The 21,566-nt window shown below is 41.7% G+C and overlaps 1 protein-coding gene across 3 annotated transcripts in view; it reads right to left on the bottom strand.

Moving 5' to 3' along the window:
- Positions 1-21,566, bottom strand: part of UBE2E3 (ubiquitin conjugating enzyme E2 E3) — a 66,355-nt gene that overhangs the window by 24,785 nt on the left and 20,004 nt on the right. Inside the window, exon 3 of one of the 3 annotated variants that reach the window (XM_040069867.2) lies at positions 17,984-18,062. The exons of 1 other annotated variant lie outside the window; for it this stretch is intronic. In XM_040069867.2, coding sequence (XP_039925801.1) covers positions 17,984-17,988 — 5 coding nt within the window. In that variant the 5' untranslated portion in view covers positions 17,989-18,062. Of the gene's footprint in view, positions 1-962; positions 1,111-17,983; positions 18,063-21,566 lie in introns of those variants that run through there. One more of the 3 variants, XM_040069866.2, reaches the window with a different exon arrangement.

Here is a 21,566-nt window from a genome sequence, read left to right as displayed (position 1 = left end):
GAGAGAGGGTGCCACTGGGATGCCCCTTGGAGACCCTCTCCAGGCAGCAGGAATGGAGCAGCAAGGACTCACTCTGCAAATATCCCAGCCTTAAAAATTTCTAATGCTCTGAAGGCCAGGCTCCACCCTCAAACCCAAATAAAAGCCAGGAGGCAATTTTGCTGGCACTTCCAATAAAGTGCTGCCTAACAAACAGGCACAGGCTGGATTTTAGCTTCTGAATGGTCTCTGGGCACAGCTCCAAGCAGCAGAACATACAGTCAAGGAACAAGGTGAAGCAGGAATGGCTAAGGGTTGTATCCAAACAACATGGTACATTTGATATGCCAAGCACAAATAATCTAAACATAGCTGTCTATCTGGCATCAGAAAGCAGCCAACAGAAAAATAAATCCCAGCTTTTAAACACTGACTTCCCTCCAGACTTGTTGCTTGACTAATTTTGACAAGTTTGGTCCACAAAACTAATGTACCACTTCTGCAGACTGTATGTTTCTAGCCTCCTTATAGTTCAAAATTTCAAGCTCTTTTACACCTTCCCACTCCATTCACAGCCTTCTCAACCTCCCTTCAGGAATGAAAGAAAAAAATCATGTCTCCACTAAAAACTGAGCCAGCAGAGAATGACTGCGGTTCTCCCAGAGTGAGCACACGTTTGCTCTGCCTCTCTTCCTCCATTTGGCTCAGCTGAATGCCTCCCATCTCTTCCTAAAGAGACCTTCTGCCCCTTCCTTCAGTATGCCCTTAGTAATCCTTCAAACTGTTACTCTTCTTACAATGAAGGCAATCCTCATCCCATGAAGACAAAATTTCTTTTTCCTAGACAATCCCTCAGGTGCAAGGAAGAAACAATCATAAATTACATAGTTATGCACTTTCTATCTGTTGAAAATACATATCAGACACAGCAATACCAAAGTGTCATTAACCATCACTGATTCCATCTTGCTTGAATTACTCACCTTAGAGTCATACTCAAACTGGAGGAGTTTCATTTACAAAGCTTTCCTTCTGAGGATGCCATACAACTAAACAGCAACTACTGAGAACCAGAAGGTTTTTTCTTCCTGAATTTCTAGTCAAATGACCCTCTTTTTATGTGGTTGTGTGAATCAACACACACAGCTGGTTGAGGACAACCAAAAAAACCACAGCTGAAATGCAAAGAGTAAATTTATTTCATTACCTCACTGGCTAGAGGATCCCAAAACCACAGTGGGCTGCAGACACCCAAAATGAGGGCGTAGGCACCATCAGGCTCAGCCCGGTCCCAGGCAGGGCATCAGGGCTGCTCTCTGCACTCATTTATCAAAGGGCCACGCACCTGTGGGTTAACACCATGCTGTGATTTTCTGCTCTGCTTTTTATGAGCTCTGTTTTGATCTCTCTCCCAAGACAGGGAGCTCAAGCATGTCTGGGAGTGGGCCTCCAAGCTTCTGTAAACGCCTGTGTTATCTCTACCCAAAAATTCTACTTCTCGAACAGACAAAGGATAAACAGCAGTAGGCATAATGTATGGTTTCCCACACTGTTATTCTCCAGACCTTGGCATTCCCAGCTGCAAGGTCACTTGACGGAATCTACCATCCTCCTTGCCATTTTTCCGCTTTCAACCCTTCCTCTCCCACACTGGCAAAATACTTAGCTGGTTTATGTTTGTTGCATAATATGAAAATAATCATGTTTTTATTATAAATTACATCTAAAGAGGATGATACATTGCCTCTAGCTGTTTGCATCTTAATCTCGAAACTGTATCAATGCAAATCTGCTGCAGGTACCTGAAATACTTTGATCTGTTAACAGTGCTTATATTCCTTCTGTCAACATTTATTTCTCCTTTAAAATCTTTTTAATCTAGAAATATTTCAATAGTAAGGAATAAAAAAGGAAAAGGAAAATTACAAGAAAATATTAGAGGAGATGATTAAATATTCATAACCTAGGTAATGCTAAATTCAAAGTTACACATGACAACTTTAATTCTAAACTCTCCTATAAGTTCCTGACATTCCCTTTAACTACCTGACTGTACGCACTGTCTTAGATAATTTTTCACAACTTCAGAGACACCAACTATTAGTAAGACAAGTACTTTGTGCCTATAACCTATACAGCAAACTGTCTATACCCAGCTTCCTGCCAGTCAAAATACCAGAGAACAGCTATGGCTCATATGCCAAGCTGAGCTCACCACTAACATCCCTTGAGAGAATTATGAGGATGACAGTTCCACTGCTAAAAGGAATTACATGTTATACAACCATTGACTTTGATAAGGAAGAAAAAGCCTTGGAAAACAGCAGGGCCTTTTTGCTAGGAAAGACATCAAACTAATGCCAGTGTCATAACAGAAGAATGAGGTAAATATACAAGAAATAAAATATTACAGGTTGTATTAAATGCACATAGAAACAGGCAAGACTAGCATTCTCAATCAGAAAATCACAAATATAAAGGAACTGTACAGTACAGGACAGTTGGATGTACTGTTTTAGAAATACTGCAATTAGTCTGTTTACCCTAAAAATATATATGCACATACAGATTTGCAACTGTTTTACACTTGGGTATTTGTAAAGTTATCCAAGCAGCAGCAGCAGCAGCTGCGTTCTTTCTGAGCTTACTACTCCAAATCCTCATTTTTTGTAAGAAAGCCTAAAAATGGTAAGACATAAAAAAATCCTCCGATTTCTTCACATTCAGTTCTCAGCCAAATATGTCGAGAGTTTCCTTGCTTGTTCCCAGTCCCCTGACCGTGACACCTCGCGTGCTTGCCATCCACAAGGCTGCTTCCCTGACTCCTGCTTTCTTTCAGCTACATTACACTGATGTTACTTTTCTGCAACTTCTAATTTAGAGCTTGATATGAATCATGGTAATACTCAAATATTCACAAAAAAAGACAAAGGATTGAATAATTTATTCTGCAGACCCCCCCATCTGTGAGAATGCTTTTCATCTGTAAAGGTATTATCTTATCCACCCTCTATCTCAATAAATAAAACTGTAAACAGTCTTTTTTTTTTTTTTTAACACATAACAGAATCATTTAATTTATTTTGATTTAGTTTTCTCAAATACTTTACTTTTACTTTAGCTGAAGACTTAGATTCAAAACATAGCCGCATTACTGAAGAAGACAAAAAAATGATCCCAGCAGCAGCACATCTGAACTACACCAGCTCTCCCTGAAGGACAAAGAAAGTTCTTCACCCACCTGAGGCTGGATATCCCAGTCTCACAGCACAGACACAACCACAGAAGACACACTGGCAAAAGCACACACAACACAGTTAAAGCCTACAGAAACACTCTCAGGGATTTCTGCACAGCTACTGAATGACTCGATCGCTCAAGAACGATCAGGCTTCAGCAGCTTAAAGAAGCAACCAAAGGAGGAAAGAGCAGCAGGAAAACTCCACCATGGTGTGGTGCACACAAATAATACAGAAAAAAATACTAAAAGTTGCCTTTCCCAAACCTCACCTCAGCTCTGGGAATATATGACACACCGGTGCTGAGGGAGGTGGGAGCAAGCCTTGTTCATGATGACTCCATGAATGAGGTCTGGAAACGAGCCAGCTGAGTGCTGCATTAATCCATTTCCCTGCCTGGCATAAAACAGGTAATGCTGAGAAGTTAAAGCTATCTGTAGGGTGTTTATTGGCCTCTGGGCTGTGCCCTCCTCTGTAACTGATAGGTGTTTTCCAGGTCAAATGTCACCTCCAAACTTTAACAAGGTCCCATGGGTGTTGTAACAACAAGAAACCAGAAAGACTCAATGCCCAAAACTAAACCCTCAAACTCTATGTGGTTGGTTTTATTAATCACAGAAACACAAAAATGAACTCTGCTGAGGTAGAGTCTAATTTGGTATTTGATGAAGTAAACTGGGCTCTATCAGTTGACTGCATCCCAAGGAGCTGTTCATCAAATGAAGCTACTCACACAGGATTTCAAAGAAAGAAACGTCTGGCTGGAAAGGGGTCAGTACCATTCCCTCAGCACCCGAGGGTCTGCCTCTATGTCCTGCACCAAAAGGATGGACAAGATGCCCTATACTAGAGCTATACTGGTCTTAGATGGGAGCATCTGCTGAAGAAGAGGTTACAGATGCCATTGCCCTGGCAGATGTACCATGCACACAGGAACTAGTGACACCAAGTCTGAAATTTGACTCCAAGGCATCATTCAACATCTTTTCTATATGCTGACACAATGTTAACTTTTGAAGCCTAATTATGAGCATTGAGAATTCAATAAACTTACTCCACTGTTGAACAACAAACAGAAACATGTTATCAGGCAGGATTTGTTCAGAGCTGCCAAGGAGACACTTGGCATGTCCCACTCCTCTGTTCCTTTCAGCGGGGCTGTTCCAGGACAAACATGCTTTCACAAAATTTTAAATAGTCTGGAGCAGCTGGATGCAATCTTGATTCTCACTTAGAAGAGCAGCATACAAAGGCATTTCCAAAAATGAAACAAGCTGTGTGCTCAGGTCCAGACTTGCAGGGAGAATTCACATGAGTGCTGAGGAGCTGTCAGCAGAGGATCCATGGGAACTTGTGGAGAAGAGGGGGGCGGAGAGGACCCAGTGGTTACGGAAAGTCAGACAGGCTCATTTTTATTATCTGGGAAATGCAACAAATGCCAGCAGCAAGAGGTCAACTAAATAAAGCCTTACAATGATAAATGAGATCAGCAAAACACACAGCATTACCTTCTGCTCCTAGCGGGGGAGGAGTTTATGTCAGCTGGAAAAATTTTAGAAAGATTCCATGCAGAACACACTACAGGAGGAGATCCTATTGTCCCCTTTCCTGAAGATTTACCAGAGACCTCGACTAGCCTCAGGGAACTGGGGAGATCTAGCTAGAGGAGCTGATTTCCCAGCCTGAAGCTGGACTACTCACTGCCTGTGTCAGTGTGATGAGCAGGTTTAGCTCTTGAGCTGTTAAAGGCTTTTAGTGGCAAATCCAAGAAACATGCAACAGGGCAGGAGAGAGGGGGGGGGGCAATAAAGGCCAATGAAGATCCAAAACCGAGGACATTTCCCTATTTAAAGGCTTTCTGGGTAGTTGCTCCTCCCAAGTTTAATGGAGGAGGTTGAAAAGATTTCAGCAGAGCTATTTTAATCTGTAGCATTTCACAGGATGCATGCAGGGTATATAATGGTTGGCATATTTAGCTGGTATGGAAATATTTTGCTGGCATAGGCTATGCAGAGCATATTAAAATGAACAAGTGTATTCAGCCTCTTTGACCAAATTCTGTTCTCAGTCTTGTGTAAGGCTTAACTAATTTCACTGATGTCAGTGAAGTTGCTTTAAACCAATACACTGTATTACACATTAGACCCTAGGAAATGCTAGTAAAAAGTAATTTACTTAATGCAAAATTCATTAAAATATGGCAATTCGTGCATTTATGTAAGGCGTAAAGTATACTTTAATGAATAGCTAATGAATTAACAATAATTAACATTTAACAACTAAATTACTAACATTAATAGTGTATAACGAATGAATTAATAAACAATATAAAAAAGGCCATAAAACTGAAAATTAATCAGACCGCCAGTGTTTTAGATAAAAAAACTATTCATAATTTCTTCAGATTTAATATTTGTTTTACAGAAAAGTCTGTCAGAACATCTACAATCTCTCCAAATAAGATACAAAGTCTCTTGATATAATATACAATCTCTTGGCATAAGAAACAAAATCTCCTCAGGTTAATTCACTTTTGTTCTGAGCAAGGGCAAACCCCACAATCTTATTATTTACTTTCTTGGTAAACAGATTAGATCCATATTCAGCTACGGTGTTACATATGCATGTGACAACTGCTGGCATATTGCTCTGCCAGTGCTTAAAAGCATTTCTTTACCAGTTAAACAATCTTTCCCAAAATAAACACATCTTTTCTGTTATCACAAGCTACAAAGCAGTTCAAGAGCCCTGAAATGATCTTTTCATTAGTTTGAGATGCTTAAGGATCTCAGTACTGAAGCATCCCCAATAAGCCTTATGAGACAGGAAGCGAATAAATCCTGCTCTCCCATTCCCTTAATGAGAATGCCTAATAAAAATGCAAACTAATTCTCTTGACTGCCACTATCCTGTCTACTGAATGAAATCTTCCTTTTCCTTACCATATATTTCTATAACTTTAAAGCTACAACATACTTATGGCTGTTTGAGATTACTCAGCCAATGCCACAAGCTGGCACTAGTTTCTTATCTTCCCTCATTTTTTTTCCCCTGGCTGAGGCCAGACAAGATCACCCGTCCTGTTAGCAAATCCATCCTCTTCAAGTCAATACTGTAATAACCTCACCAAAGTCCATCCTCCATCAACAAAGCAATCACAAAGCCCTTAGCTTGCAATATTTCCTTCTTGAAGGTAGCTTCAGTACATTTGAATTATCTACTTGATTATAAACATTTATGAGTTTTTAAGCTCAAATGAATATTAAATATACTTAAACTGTCCTTTCCTTCCTCTCTCTGTAAATGTCTCCTTGTCCTCCTAAAGCAAACAAATACAGACAGTGCTTCTCCCACAACATTTGTCACTGTTAGCAGCTGGGTGGACACTTCTGTCCCCCGTTCTGCCTACACAGAAGTTCTTGCTCAGCCCTTTTCCTGCATCTCCAGGGTCTCTGCAGGGAAGCATGAGCTTAGGAAAGCAACAATTTGCCTGTCCAGCAACAAAAAGAAGAGAGTGGAGAATACGGGTATTCCAGCTCATCTTTATGCCAGACCTGGAAGCCAACCAAGAATTCCAGCAGGACCTTTGGACAGTTTGAAAAGTTATAAAAAAACCAAAATAATCCTGAAGCCTCCAGCTAAAAGCCAGGGGTTGTAAGAGATTCCAGAAACCCTGGGATGATGCAGAAAAGCAAGCTGGGTCAGGAAAGAGCTGAAACTGCAGAGCAGAGCCATGCCACCCACACCAGTCTTTCACCGCTCTCTGGTCTAAAGCAGGATCACAAGATGTGTTTCAAGGCAGAGGCACTATGGTGGAAGCTGCCAGAAAGAACATGAAGAGGATGAGACTGTTGGAGAGGTGGGCTGCCTTTCACCACACAGTGCTGGAAGCAAAAGCAGGTTTCTTTCATACTGATCAGCCACTTAAATTGCTGTCAAGCCTTCTGTTAGGGAAGCATTTCTCCAAACTCACTCCTGAGGGCACACATCTTGCCAAGGGCCAAACAGGGAGAAGACTGCCAATGTGCTCTTCCCCTCTGCAGCAGACTGCTGCTCCTTGCAGCATGGTCAGCCTCTGAAAGTGCTTGGGCCACAGCTATGGACCGTGGACACAGAGACACAGCTGAACAAACTGATCTTTTAGGTGTGCTTCTCCACACTTTTGTTGGGTGCTCTCCCTCCTACTGCCTCATATTTGCCAAATCGCAGGTTCAAAATGGACTGGCAGGCGCCCAAGCTTGTTCCTGGCTCTCACACTCACTGCCAAAAGTACTTTCCCTGGAAACAATGATCTTCCCCTGCCTTGTCTCACATCTAACAAGGATGACTATCTCCCTGGCCACAGAGCAGGCTTCCAGGCAGAGAAAGTGCTTGAGAGTGAGCTCCATGAACATTGAGGGAAAGCAGGAACTGATCACCACTACTCCTCTGTGGGGTTGTACAATAGGAATTAGACCACTTAGGAGACAGCCTGAGACTTATTTGTTTACTGTAAGGGACCTAATGCATAATTAGGCTGAGGGCCCTGCCCTTCAAAGTCCCACTTCTTTCAACCTGTGCTCTAACTTTCAGATGAAAAACACAGAAGAAAGGAACTGAGCGTGTTTTGCCCATGTAATATAAGCAGGTCTGGTGGCATGCTGATACTTCCCTGTCTCAAAGGAGTGGATAGCAGTTGTCTTGCTGCTTCAGCCTCCTGCTCCTGAGCTGATTCACAGTGTCAACAAAAAAAAAAGCTACAACACAGTGGGTCCAAGCTGGGAGACAGGCAGAGCATCTCATGCAAGTGTCATTACACCGTTCTACACACGAAATGTCCTACACCAACCTCTCTGTATCTGCATGACTTGAGTGTTTCCTCCTGACAAGCTCCAGTTGAACCTTCTGTTTGAAGTAATGCCTTTTTTTTTTTTTTTTTTTTTTTAATAATAATAAAAAAATTTACTTGAGTATGATGTTTTCCTGGGGCACTGGAAGATACAAGGCAAGGGAAGAGCTCCTTCTGAGAAACACTCTGCCAGTCTTCCTGCTCCAGGATGCTCCTGTTGTCTTCTCCACACAAGCACAGGGTGTGGAGGGGGTTCCTCCCAGGAGCACTGGCCACCTTGCCTTTGCTGTGTTAGACTTTGCTGTAGTCACACAGCTCCTTGCAGGATCCAGTGACAATTCTGTACTGAAGGGCAGCCTTCAAGATGAAGTTAGGCCAGTGGTGCTCCCTTACAGTGTTGATGCCTCTGTGGAGATCTGCCTTTTGGCAGTCTCTGTCAGGCCTGGCAGCTCACCTGCGCCTCACACCCCTCACCTTCCTCCCAGCAGCACAGCAAGGGGAGCTCACTGCAGCACTGCCTCAGCCCTGCTGCTGCTCCTGGCAGCCACAGCCCCCAGCTCAGAGGGAGAGCAGGAAAACAAGACAGACCCCCTGGCAGATGCCCACTGCCTGCAAGTCTGGTCTGTATTTTCAAATATGCACATGACTTCATGTAAGAGCTCGTGGACACCACAGTGACCCTCAACACAGCCCTGCCTGCACAAGGGCTGAGGCCTTTCCCAGCTCCCAGCTTCTGGCACTTAACGTGACTTTCTTCCATGGTCACAGAACAGACCCAATAAAAGTCATCCAAACTGCTTGGATCTGAAAAAACAATTGAGATGAAATCACCGACAATCATAAAGGTGTGTTTCAGGTGCTGGCAACAAGCCAAAGTGTGTTTTTATTATTGCAACTGATTCAAAGCAGAGAAATTACCATGTCTGGCACTAGGGTAAAACATCAGATCTGATTTATATGATACAATGCTGACTTTATACCGGGAAGCTCAGCCCTGTGCAGAGGAAGACAGCTTCTGCAGTGATGGCATCCACGTATAACACAGATCCCCAAGTCTGCTTCTCACAACCAGTAAAAACATTTACTTCCATTTGGCATTTTTCCCACCTTCCTGGAAATGCCAATAGTTAAACAGTTGGATTTTCTCCCAAAAAGTTGTGATTTAAAATAAACATACGCAGTTTCTTCAAGAAATGAGAACTTAATCCAAATTTCGGCAATCACACGACTGCTAGAGGAACAGCACTCACACCCAAGCCTGGCAGACGGACACACAGAACAGTGGCAGCTGGGCAGCCACCTCCAGACACTGCCCATTCCTGCCTGGTGCCTGCAAGGGACCGATAATCTTCTGGGGTGAGGCATCATAATTCTCATCTCCTCCCATCACCACAGATATGCAGACATTGCCTATTCAAACACAGGAGCTGCCAAGGAAGCGAGTGAATGAGGAGGATCTGCAGCAGCAGGGTTATAACCTGCTCCTGTGACAGAAGAGGGCAGCTCAGAAAGACACTGACTCCTGATCTGACGTTTTATTCCACCACCCATCCAGATTACAGCCCAAAGCATTCACAGCATACTGTGAATTTGCACCCCCTTTGGGGGTGGTTCACATTTCCCATTTATGTGCACTGCTAATGAATTCAACACCTGCAAATCAGGGAGCGGAAAAAAGGGGTTTGAGATCTATGACTGCCTCATCTGGCCTACACCTGCATTTCTGGCATATGTGCAAAGTGCATCCAGATCATACTCTCCTCACTACAGATAGGGACCACAGGAATTGCCTGCATTGTGTGGAAAATGTACTTAATTGATTCCTTGAATCAAGGACAAAGTTCCTCTGTAAGACACTCCAAACAGGGTATGTGCTACCTCCCTGTGCAGAGCAGCTGCCTGAGCTCTGTTTCCTGATGATGTCTGACCTGGAGGACACCAAGACAAGCTATCTACAGCTCTTTGTCAACCAAGCAGGAGAACCATTAGCTACTGCAGATAAACTTTTCAGTGATGAAACTGTCCTTCTGGACATGTCTTTGTTAGGTTTAGCACAACAGGGCCTCTGAGAAGCATCCCAAAGGACTGTACTATAGTGTTGAGGAAGCCTGTACAAACAGACAGTGCAAATGAACAAGAGCCCATGATGCCTTTCAACCCTCTTACTTACTGGGTAGTGCTAGGGTTTGCCCATCCTTCTCCCACTTGTGAGCCCAGAGCCACTCCTGCCCTGAGCATTACACCCTTCAGCACTTACTGATGACAAAAGAAGGTGCAGTTTACACTTACTTTTACAGCTCCATTAAAAGGTGACCTGCAAATAAAAAAAATCAAGCACATTTAGTATTATGTGCTGAATGCCCCCAAATAAACAGGATTAAATGAGCATTCAGCCCTCATGTAAAATTTAGTTGAAAAGACTGGCACTGAATGTGTACTTTGATTTTATGCTTATGAAACAGAGTCCTTCCAAACAGCAATGTTCTGAGCAATTCCTCAAAACTACTGGCTCCATATTTCTGCCTTTCCCTGCTTGCAGACAGCACACTGGAATGGAGATGTGGCAGAAATATTATGCCCCTGAACAGCGTCTTTCTGAAACTGAAACAAGAAAGCTGGCAAAGCGAGGGGACAGCAGGCAGGCCACAGCTCCCCTGCTCTCTATCTTCACCCTGCTTCGGGCACCAAAGCCTGTGCTTTCCAAATGCGCTGACCTGACACCGGGCTACACCCCACGTGGAGGCACTGGGGGAGCAGATGTATGTGAAGATGAGGTTTTGAGGTCTGGTACAAATTTTAGCAGTGCATTGCACAGCTACAGGTAGAGCTTTTCCCTGTAAAATAATGAACACAATAGCTATTTCCCTCTTGCAGTCACCACGCTGGTTTCCCCTCCTCTTTCTGTGTTTGCTGACTCCTCTCCTTTGGACCCAGCTCAGGAAAGTGTTTCTGCATGTGCCTAAAACCCAGTGACTTCAATGGGAGGCAAGCATGTGCTTCAGTACTTTACCGGCTGGGGTGTTCAAAGAAATGTATACCTTTCCCACCAGTGCTCTCTTGTCAATTACCTGGTATAATGTGATGAAAGATTAGCCCATAAGCGACTTGATCACTTTACAGCTACTCCCATTATTCTGATTTATAAACATATGGAAATGTAAAGGAAGATTAAAGGGTTTTCCTGTCCTGGTATTCTTACAGCGCTTCCCTGGCACACGTGAGGAGCTATTAAGCATTGTGCTGCAGTTTGTAAACCCTCAACATTATCCTACAACAAAGATTCTACCATAAAGTCTTTAAAAATACTATTTTGTAAATACAAGTATTAAAACAACCAGAGGTGTGCTCACTGTCTATATCTAAATGTATAATTATAAGCAAATTGACTGACATTATCTAGAAATATTATTTAAATTAAGAAATGAACAGATGAGTTATACCAATTCCTGTCAACAATAATTCTTTAATTTTTAGTTGGCTGATAAAGACATCTGCAATGGGTTAAAAAAGAATTTAACTATAATGTCAAGCAGGAGATCTTTTAAATTAAAGTGTTAGTGAACTAAGAAAAGGGAGTAGGTTATGCCAAATTCTCAGTTACAGTTTAAAAGAGGCAGATGCTGGAGCTGAACTGAAAGCACTGAACAAAAGCTGCTTAGTTCATCATTTCTCCTTACCATCCTCCCTGAATAAACCCACCTACCCGATGTCTTCCAGCTAAATCCACTGCTCATAGGAAAGGCAGGTTTCCTCCAGCCTTGCCTGGGAAAAGCGCACCAGAGAGCAGTGAGCAGGCGTGGGCATGCCCCACACGCAGGCACAGCAGTGTCACGTTAGTGCTGCTGCCAGAGCATGACTGACCACTGACAAAACAGAGGAAACCAGCCAGGAGGAAAAAAAATGCGGCACGGCGTACAAACCACAAAATCAACAACAGAATAAAAACCCCAAATAACACTTTTGTTTTATTTCATGTTGTCTGTAATAACAGTGGACATCATACTTTAGAAAAACATGCCAAACCAGGAGCTTTCAATAAAGTAACTGGCAGTGTTTTTGTTGCCTGTCTGCTCTGGCAACCTCCAAGCAGTCCTTCTGCTAATATTTCAGCATACCATTAAAAGAGGCTAACTATATGCAGAGAGAACCGTGCCTGAAACAGCAGCACAAGCTCTGGCTGAGCCTCGGTCCCTCAGCACACGACTTCAAGGAGTGCTCAAGTGAGCCAAGGAAGAGCAGAACCACAGCAGAAACTACAGCACACTCACTACTTGCTTAAGAGCTGCAACAGGCAGAAGTAACACTTCAGCACAACACCCTCTCTTGAACAATTAGAAGCATGACTGAAAAGGAAAAAAATACCTAAGACATACACACTGTAACACTTAAATGTTTTAATTACTCTACAGATTTACGCTAATTTAATCAATCAGCTGTTAGACTACTAGGCAACGCCATCTAGTGATGCTAGCTGAAAAAAGTCATGCTCCATTCTTTGTAGAGAAGAATCACTCTACAAAAGGTTCACTCTTGCAAAATTCGTTTTTGTGGAAACACAGTATCAAGAGGTGAAAATATTTCAGTACCCATGAGCATTTTCAAGCACTGCAGCATTACCGTAGCAAAAAGGTCTGAGCTATTTTACTTATCCTGAAGTAATTTACAGAACTGACAACACAGAAAGCTGGGTTAATCACATCACAATTTAAAGATGCACACACCATGTAGTGTTGATATGATATCAGGATACAGTGCAAAGCCCAATAAGTGACCTCCAGATTTGGAAAGACCTAGAGATATTATTTGTATCATAAAATATTTTACCTAATTTTTGAAGATTTCTGTTTTGTGTGTGTAAAATACCCACATAAAAAATGTTACCACAGTGTTACAATTTCAAAGCAAGAGAAATCCATGTGTAGGTTTAAACTTTCATTTTTTGAGGTGGAACCAGTCAGTCATGTGCTGGTGATAGCTGTGAGCTTTAATTAGCTTCTGGTAGAAATTGCCAGCAGATGCAACTAAAAGTTTAAGTCAATTGGCTCTGCTTCCTCCTTAAAAGAAAATTGGCTTTTCAGGGCTGCATTCCAGCGTGATGGATCTTAGAAACCAAAGCTAATTTGACAAGAAAGGGAAGTGTCCCTTTTTCTGGTCTGCTTTAACCCTGAACATGCTGCATGTTCCTGCCAAGGATGCATCTTTTTTTTTTTTTTTAAATCTCCAAAGAAAGTAGCTATGATTATACAATAAGTATTCCACTGAAGAAAGGCCGGTGTTTAGTCCCAGTTATTGAAATCACAGCCGCAAAGATAGGAGAAGATGCAAAAAGTCAGAAACGGAGAACGAATGCAGCATGTGAAACAGGACTTGGACTAGGAAGCACAGCAAGCTTAGGGATGTGAAAAGCCAAGCAAAACCCTGAAGCACCAGTACTGCAGCTGGTCCACACTCAGTCTGAGCCATCACCCTGTGACAGTTCCACGCTCTGGCTGCACCACACTGCGCCTTTCAATAGTTCCACAGCCAATGCAGCATGGGTATTTGCTCTCACCCTGCTTCCCACCAGTTTCCCGCATTTGATTAATATTTCATTAGGCTTGATCAGCCTATAATGGTGTATGGGCTGTACATTCTTGTGACCTGTCCTGATCATGTCCTCCTGCACACTCTCCATCGAGTAGACAGTGAATGTTCAGCCACAACGAGTAATTGGCATCATTGCTTTGCCAGCTGGGCTTTGTACAAGCCTTGCTGGGATTTAACTTCCTCGGATCTAACTCCCAGGAGATCTGAAGACCTCAAATAGTAAAGAAACTTCACTTCCCCAAAGCCATCATTAGTTTGCTGTGACCACATCTAACACTTAAACTTTTTCAATGAGAGGGTATCTATTCACTGAGTGTTAGAACTTCTCTTCAGAAATAACAACTTCTTAACAAATCAAGTAAACATCTACACCTGCGTGTCAATGGCACACATGCACAGCTGCCTTGTCGAACCAGGCAGTGTGAGGAGAGGAAGGGTTTCTGCAGGCTGCCTTTCAGCACCCACTTTATCTCTATACTACAAAACTGAGCTGATGATGTCTTCAGACTCATCAGAAAGTAATGTGATTTGGGATACGTAAGAAACTCACATGCAAAACATACTAAATGCAGCACTCACATAAAAGCTTAATGGAACAATGAGGAGTTTGTCAAGCAGAAACTCAAGCAAAGTGGTCTTTTTTTGACACAGGAGAGACTGGTCACGTTGTAAACTACTGGAATTATGCAGATCTTGCTACAAAAAAATGACAGTAGTGACTGTTTTGATGCATTTCCTGAAGAGACACACAGTGACAGCGCAGCAAAACTGCCACAACCACTCTCACTCCAGCTGTACAGATATGTACAACTCTCTCCTAAACACCTTTGAATACTCTCTTTTTAACCCTCCTTTAACAGGTCAGCTTCTCAAAAATATATGTTAACAGGGGGTTATTTACAACAACTTTTCTAGTAGATTAACCAGAAAAATCATACATGCTTGAGTATATTATCTTCCCACAGTATTGGATTTTTCAGTAAGTTTAAGAGCACTCTTAATGATTTTATTTCCTTTAGAAAAAGCCCATTTTAACATCAAACCCCTTCCATTATGCTAGATGGCTTTAGCTAGATGGGATCCTTTCCCCTCCAATTAAGAAGAAAAAAATCCTGTAGGTCTAATCCTGTCTATAGGTTAACTTGTTCTTTCTCCTTTTTTCAGAGCTAATCCTTACTACTTAATTATAAATTTAGTGTTTTGCACAAAAATAGGATCTTTCTTAAGTGCTCTTCTGTTCTTTTTTCCTCTGAACTGTAAAGCTGTTTCCTAAGACTTTTATCATGTCTTTCTTGTTAAACAGTTCTTCCCTATTAAACAAGCAATAGAACAAATCCTGATTTCCTCTTAAAGTAGTGGAAAACCAAAGTTTCTGCCAAAAAAATCTACATAGCCAAGATTGTCATCTAATGTACCTTCATAGCTCTTAAGGCTAAAGCAGTTTCCACCACATAGGAATCCTTCCAGGAGCCTAAACTCCCAAGATAAAAGCTCTTCAGAGAAAAAATAAGCAAGATATTACTATCTGTACAGAGAGTCAGGTAAACTGAACTCTTCCTTAGCCCAAGGATTCCCAGCACACCTAAGTGCTGTGGAGTGCTTAGCCCTCCAAGATCCCGGTTTCACAGAGTGGCTCCATCCCACAGGTAGAGTGGGGTGGCGGGACGCAGAGCCAGCCCTGCCTTAGGTCTTTCCCAATGGAAAACGGGTGGCTGCCAAACCAAACATGCTGTGTACAGCACCTGCAGCATCCTCTGCCTCTCTCAGACACCATTCGTGCAAACCCCAACATCATCTTCTCCCAAAGTATCCGTTTGAGCAGAAATACGGCTCACAGGCATTGCTATCCCTTTTGAGATCTCAGCTCAGTTTCTGTATGCTTGCTCTTTTCTAAAGGCAGAACAAAGAGAATATTCGGCTTTAAAAACCTCTCGGAAACTAGAAATGAAAAATTGCATGACAAGTGTTCAGCTTTAATTACATCTCTCAAGGGGACGAGATAGCATTTCTGCATCCCCATCTTGTCTTCTCTCTACCCTGGAAATTCGTAAGATGATCGGAGGCACAAATGTTTGTATTTGTAGGGGGAAAAACGACCTACATTACATTCCTAGCAGATCATGTAAATAACAGGACGTAAAATCTCACAATTAGTTTACATTTGAAACATTTTCAAAATATTGTTTTAGCTGGGTATAATAGAACACCATAAGATGTGACACACAGCAAACACAGGGCTGCAATTAAACAGCTGGCAAACAGCCAGAAAGAGATAAAGGCCCTGGCTGTCACTTGCTAGACAATATATATGGCTATTTTGGCAGCCAAAATGAATGTGATAATTGAGCCATGACACATTAAAAAGGCACACAATTTTGAAGGAAAGAGTTCCTGAGCACTAAACAGGGAGCATCTATAGAGTGTTTACAGCGAACCACAGCTTATGAGTAATAGCAAGACCGGACTGATGACAATTCAGCGGTGCCAAGCCAACCTTGTCTCATGCACGGCACCACTGGATGCACTTACTCACCACAGACACAGAAATACAGCAGCCAAACCCACAGTGGCCTTCAGAGTCAAAGGGAATCTGAAGAGTGTGGGCACTCACTTGAAATGTTTCTCTGAATGTTTTTTATACTAATAAGGATTTTATACAGTAGAATTTCTATCACCAGAAGTCACAGTGACTTGATTTGACTTCCAACATCCAGAAAAGGCCCAATCAATATAATTCAGTTTTAAAAGAAAAATACACAGTAACACATGAAGAGTAAATAACTCTTCAAAATCATACTTTTGCTATAAGGAAAAAGGACTGATTTGTTTAAGACATAAAGAACTTTAATGCTGACAACAATAGCTGTTTGGAAGACAAAGTCCAGAAGCTTTTCTAGTGTTTCACTGCATGTTTTATTAAATAACTTAAGGACACAACAAACAAACAAATGTAGCAAATGAAGACACAGTTTTAAGTTAACACCCAACAGCTATATAAAGCCTCCTATAAATGTACTCCATCAAATGAACATGCTGACATCAATTGCATTTCCTTCTTGAGTAAAGGACTTGAAAGCCTATACACTGTCAGCCCCATTCACTAATGGGCATTCATTCACTAACCTCCCACAAAGTGTAGGTACTTCATTATCTAAAATTATGCTCATATAAAAAAAGGCTAAATTTAGGCTCTGTTATAGGAAAATCCCTAGGAAGAGTTTACTTCCAGATCTTAGTCTAAACTTAACCACGTTAGAGGCGTATTCAAATAAAGAAATTGCATGTGCAGCTTCCCCGATCAAACGGCGCAGCGCATCAAGAGAGCTTACAAAAAGTATCAGACCCCACTTGCAGATCCATTCACACCAGTGATATCTAAAAGACAACTGCACACCTCTCCATAGCATCAATACCAGTGGACCACAACTGACGTGAGGGATACTGGCAAACTTTTGTAAATGATCCCCTGTATTAAGCATCAAAGAAACAAAGAAAAAACTTTTGAGACATTAAAACAGGGTCTTTTCAATGCAAATTAATTTCTTTTCTCAAACAAAAGTATCAAAGTGCTCTAAACCATTTGATTTCCTCAGAACAAACTCCCTAGCCAACTCAAACAAGCAACATGGATTTCCAAATCCAACAATCACAGCAAACTGGCATTGCCATACTGGGCCAAAATAAAGAATCTGAATCAATACTTGACTTTATACTAAAACCAGTACAACTACAATAATTACATAATCTACTTTTACAATATTATCTTTAATGGCCGTGATAGTTACTTCATTAAGTGTGAGTAAAGGAAATGGAAAGGCTTAAAGATGAGGTCAGAACATGCACTTTTGGCTGCTTCCTCAGGAGATGCATCAAATATGTTATTTGTGTCTCAGGGAGAACAGACTCTTGAGGGTACCTGGGGCACCCAAAAGAAAAATGAAATCATGACACGCATTTTTCTGACCCAGAAATTAGAAGAAGCATAAGGCGACAACTGCAAGAATAAATTAGTTGACCCTCATCTGAAAATTTCATACTACTGCATGCATAAATGGCATCTTCTAAGAGTGAAACATATTTAAGAAGTATAGTCTTAAGTATTTTTTCATCCCCAGTTCTGCAGCAGTCACACAGGCACACTATCCCCCAGGCTCTGTCGAGTGATGTTTAGTGGCAGCTGAAACAAGGCCAATTCACACTCCCTTCGGAAAAGCATTTAAACACACACGGGTGGAAAAGGTGAGAAAGGCGGGCTTTCTCTGACCCAGGGCCACAAAGCAGAAAGGCAGCAATTAAAAATGTAGAAACAAAAGAGGAATGAAGAGAATTAAGTGCCAGTTATTTAACATACCTCATGTACTTTCCTCTTGCCCAAACATCCCATGAAGTCTCAGTAAAAAAAGGGTTTTTTCATAGGTCTTGTATCCAGCCTGATTGTGAACAAACAGTTATGGAAAGAGTTTCATGGAACTAAATTGCAATCAAAAATTAAATTTTCATATATGTTAGGAGCAAGCAAAATGGAAAACTGGTTTAGGACAAGAAACAAACATGCTTAAGGAGCTTTGCAGTACGAGAATGTTCAAGAACTGTGAATAAAACTGTGTCAGGCAGAAAAGACTGAATAACTCAGAAGGAGAAGAATACTACAAGTAGAAGGAGAGGAATATTACAAGTAGGTTATTCACACCTACTAGGCAATCAGAGAGCCTTTCTTGTTAACTCAAACCAACCTTTGGCCCCCAGTAATGAGCTGTAATTGCAAAAGAAAATTTGGAAATACAAGGAATTCTACGAAAACTTTTTAAGCTTCTGCTGCATAGAGTAGTAGCTATGAAAAGGTGTGTCCCAGTATAATGCAAAGCACTAATCCTCCCCACAAAGCAGAATACCCTGGAGTATATAATAACATTCTCTGCAAAGTAAATCCTCTATTTATTTATACACTGGCAGTTTCCAAGTGTTTACGTTTATTCAGTAAGCCAAAAAATTACTCAACTTATTTTTTCTTTATATTTAACATATAGAAGAACGGCAAAGCTCTGAGCACCTGGACCATAATTAAATCTATAATCCATACAGCAGCATGAAGACTAATACATAAATTAACTCTACCTGCCAGAAGAATTAATAATATCAGGAACAGCTTACTGCAGATTCCAAAAATGAGAATAGAAAGGTTTTATAGTAAAGCTTCTGTCTTTCAAACTTCCCTCAGGAAAACCTTTTTGTCCAAATTTCTATTTTAGAGGTGATCCAGACTCCACCATTAAAACTTCAGAGGCTAGAAAAAACCTCAGAGAAGCTACTGGCAGAGTGAGAGGCGCAATGCCCATTAGCACAGGCGCTGGAGCCACGCTATAAGCAGAGCATGGCTGCACCACCAGCACACTGGGCACAGCACTGCTCCTCACCAGGAGAAAGAGGTGCCCTGGCTTAGTGCTGCACGGCTGGCTCTGGAGCAGAGCTGGGGTGTCCCAGGAACATGTTCACTCCTAACAGAGCTTCCAGCCTCGTAGGAACACATGCAGCTGGTGCGATTTCATACTGCAGTTTATCCACCCACCTAAGACAGAACAGCGCAATGGGTGTTTCTGTGTCCTGCTCCGCATCCAAACTGGATAAAAGCCAGGCTCTGGCTTGCACCTAGCTAAGAGACTGTAGTTACACACTCCAGCAGTGCCAGGATGACTCACGGTGCTTTGCACCCTGCCAGATGACTTTGAAGGGAACAGAGAGTTGCATACTGAAAGCACAAGCAGATGTAGCACAGCATCTCTCAGACACTCGTCAAGCATTGCTTATGGATCGACTGCAAAGTGAGCCAGGACTGACCCCTCGGTCTGTGATCAGCGACCAACTTCAGAAAAAGATCAACGGAATTACTTCCAGAAATAACATTCAGTGCACTGCATGGACTGCTCACTACACAATTTAGTGTTGCCTTTTTTTTTTTTTTTTTTAATTTTTTTTAATTCAGGCTTCAAAAACCATCAGCTTTTCCAAAGTTAACAAACATGGAACTCTTCTAGGCTAAATGGATTTGGACTAAGACCTTTAGTAATACAGTCGCTCATAATTACCTGTTCTTCACACACTTTCAAGAAGCAGAAAACCAAAGTGATATTTCTATTGGTGCATTTTTTTTCACACACCCCTCATCTTCCCACCTCCTGAAACCAGCTGCTATCACACTGGTGGGCACGTGTCATCTTTACTGGAAAGCTGCCCGGCCTGGATGGATGATTTTAGCAGGGAGGTATCCAGCTTATCTCAGGTGTGGGGAGAGGTGTGTTCACTGTCATTCCTGTCTCCTTACTCGCGTGTTTGAAAACAAAGAGTGCAAGCACAGCTGAGTTTGACAATCCAGATAAGAGATTATATTTATTTTCCCAAGGTCAAAATCTGGGAGTAAAGAAAAATTAAGCACATCAACTTGCATTTGTCAGGAAAAAAAAAAAAGCAGAGTTATCAAAATCACTGTTACAGTCCTGCCTGAACAAAAAGTAGGCAGTAGGTATCTACAGCAAAAATATCAAGCAGGGCCTGCAGAGAAATTCAGAGGCAATGCAAACAGCATAAAGAGCATCCAGAAGGATGAAAAGTCATTTATCAGAGTAGTACAGCTCACAGATCGCTCTCCATTTCCTCCATCCCTGACCCCACCTGCTCAAATTTCTAATAAGGCACACTGGTCATTGTACAGGAATTTTGCCAGAATGCCCTTTATATCTGGGAGAATCACATGGTGCTGAGCCTACAATAGCTGTTGTAGCATCAACAGCTGCTACGGTTAGCTTGCCTTCTAACTGATAAGAAATTACTTTGCTTCTTCTATTCCTAAAACAAAAAAAACTCAAGCAAGTTTAACAGAAAACAAAGACTTTAAATAACACTAGTCTGCAGTATTACCATGAAAAATAAACCAAACAAAACACTTGAAAGTAAAATGCTTTCACTGCATTTGTTTTCAGAGAACCTTGAAAGTAACCAACTTCTCCACATATGGATCTATTTAAGGTTTGTTACTCTGTATTATCAAACAAATCACTGCTTTGTTTTGATTATGTCCCTTTCACTTCAGAAACTTGTTTCTTTCTTTAAAAAAACAAGTTGTGGTGTGTTTGCTCTGGTATAACTAAGTACACCACCTGGAATTCTGGCTTATAAAAAAAGAAAAAAAAAAAGGAAGAAGCAAACCAAACTCAAAATACACATCAGCCAGGTTGCTACTGCAATTCTTCACACTACCCCAGCAATCCAAGACTCTGTGGAAGAAGGGAAACGTGGAGCTGTACCTGGCTCTATAAAACTTGTATGGGTATCGTACAAAATCTCTACTCCAGACAAGAACGCTTTTTCAGCCACTGACTGTGCTTCAAATATTCCATCGTGTGAAGAGCACCCTCTCAGATTAATGTTTAATCATGCTTGTAGAATTATAGGTTCTATAGTATTTCTACCTTTTGCATAAGAATGTTTATCACTTGAGCGATGCTTAACGTGCAGTGGGCTGTGCTGTGTAACTTTGATCACTTAGATTTGCTCCCATCTGAATACAGCTTTAGAGTGTTCAGCGAAAGCTGATTTTTCTTAAGACCTCTCTTTGCATTAGCTTTATAGAAATCAACCCAAAACTCATTATTTTCCTTCTAAGTCCAAAGCTCTGAACAGAAAGCCAGATATTTGCATAAGGGTATTGATTCTCTGGGCCCTCAGGGTGTCTCAAGAGGGAGATATTGCTAATTCTGTAATGTCCAACCACAGCTCTTGCCATTGATATTAATGAAGTAGATACAGATATGCCCTAGGTATTCTATGAACAAGATAGGACAGGCATTGATGCACAATGACAACACAGAGCGCTGTGTCAATTAAACATTCCTGCACCACTTCACCTGTCCCTCAGATCCCCCAGCCTGCAGGAAGTCTGG

This window comes from Hirundo rustica, chromosome 7, assembly GCF_015227805.2.
Source record: "Hirundo rustica isolate bHirRus1 chromosome 7, bHirRus1.pri.v3, whole genome shotgun sequence".
NCBI classification, from domain to species: Eukaryota; Metazoa; Chordata; class Aves; order Passeriformes; family Hirundinidae; genus Hirundo; species Hirundo rustica.
The sequence above is the reverse complement of the archived record's forward strand: the minus strand, read 5'-3'. Positions and strand labels throughout refer to the sequence as shown.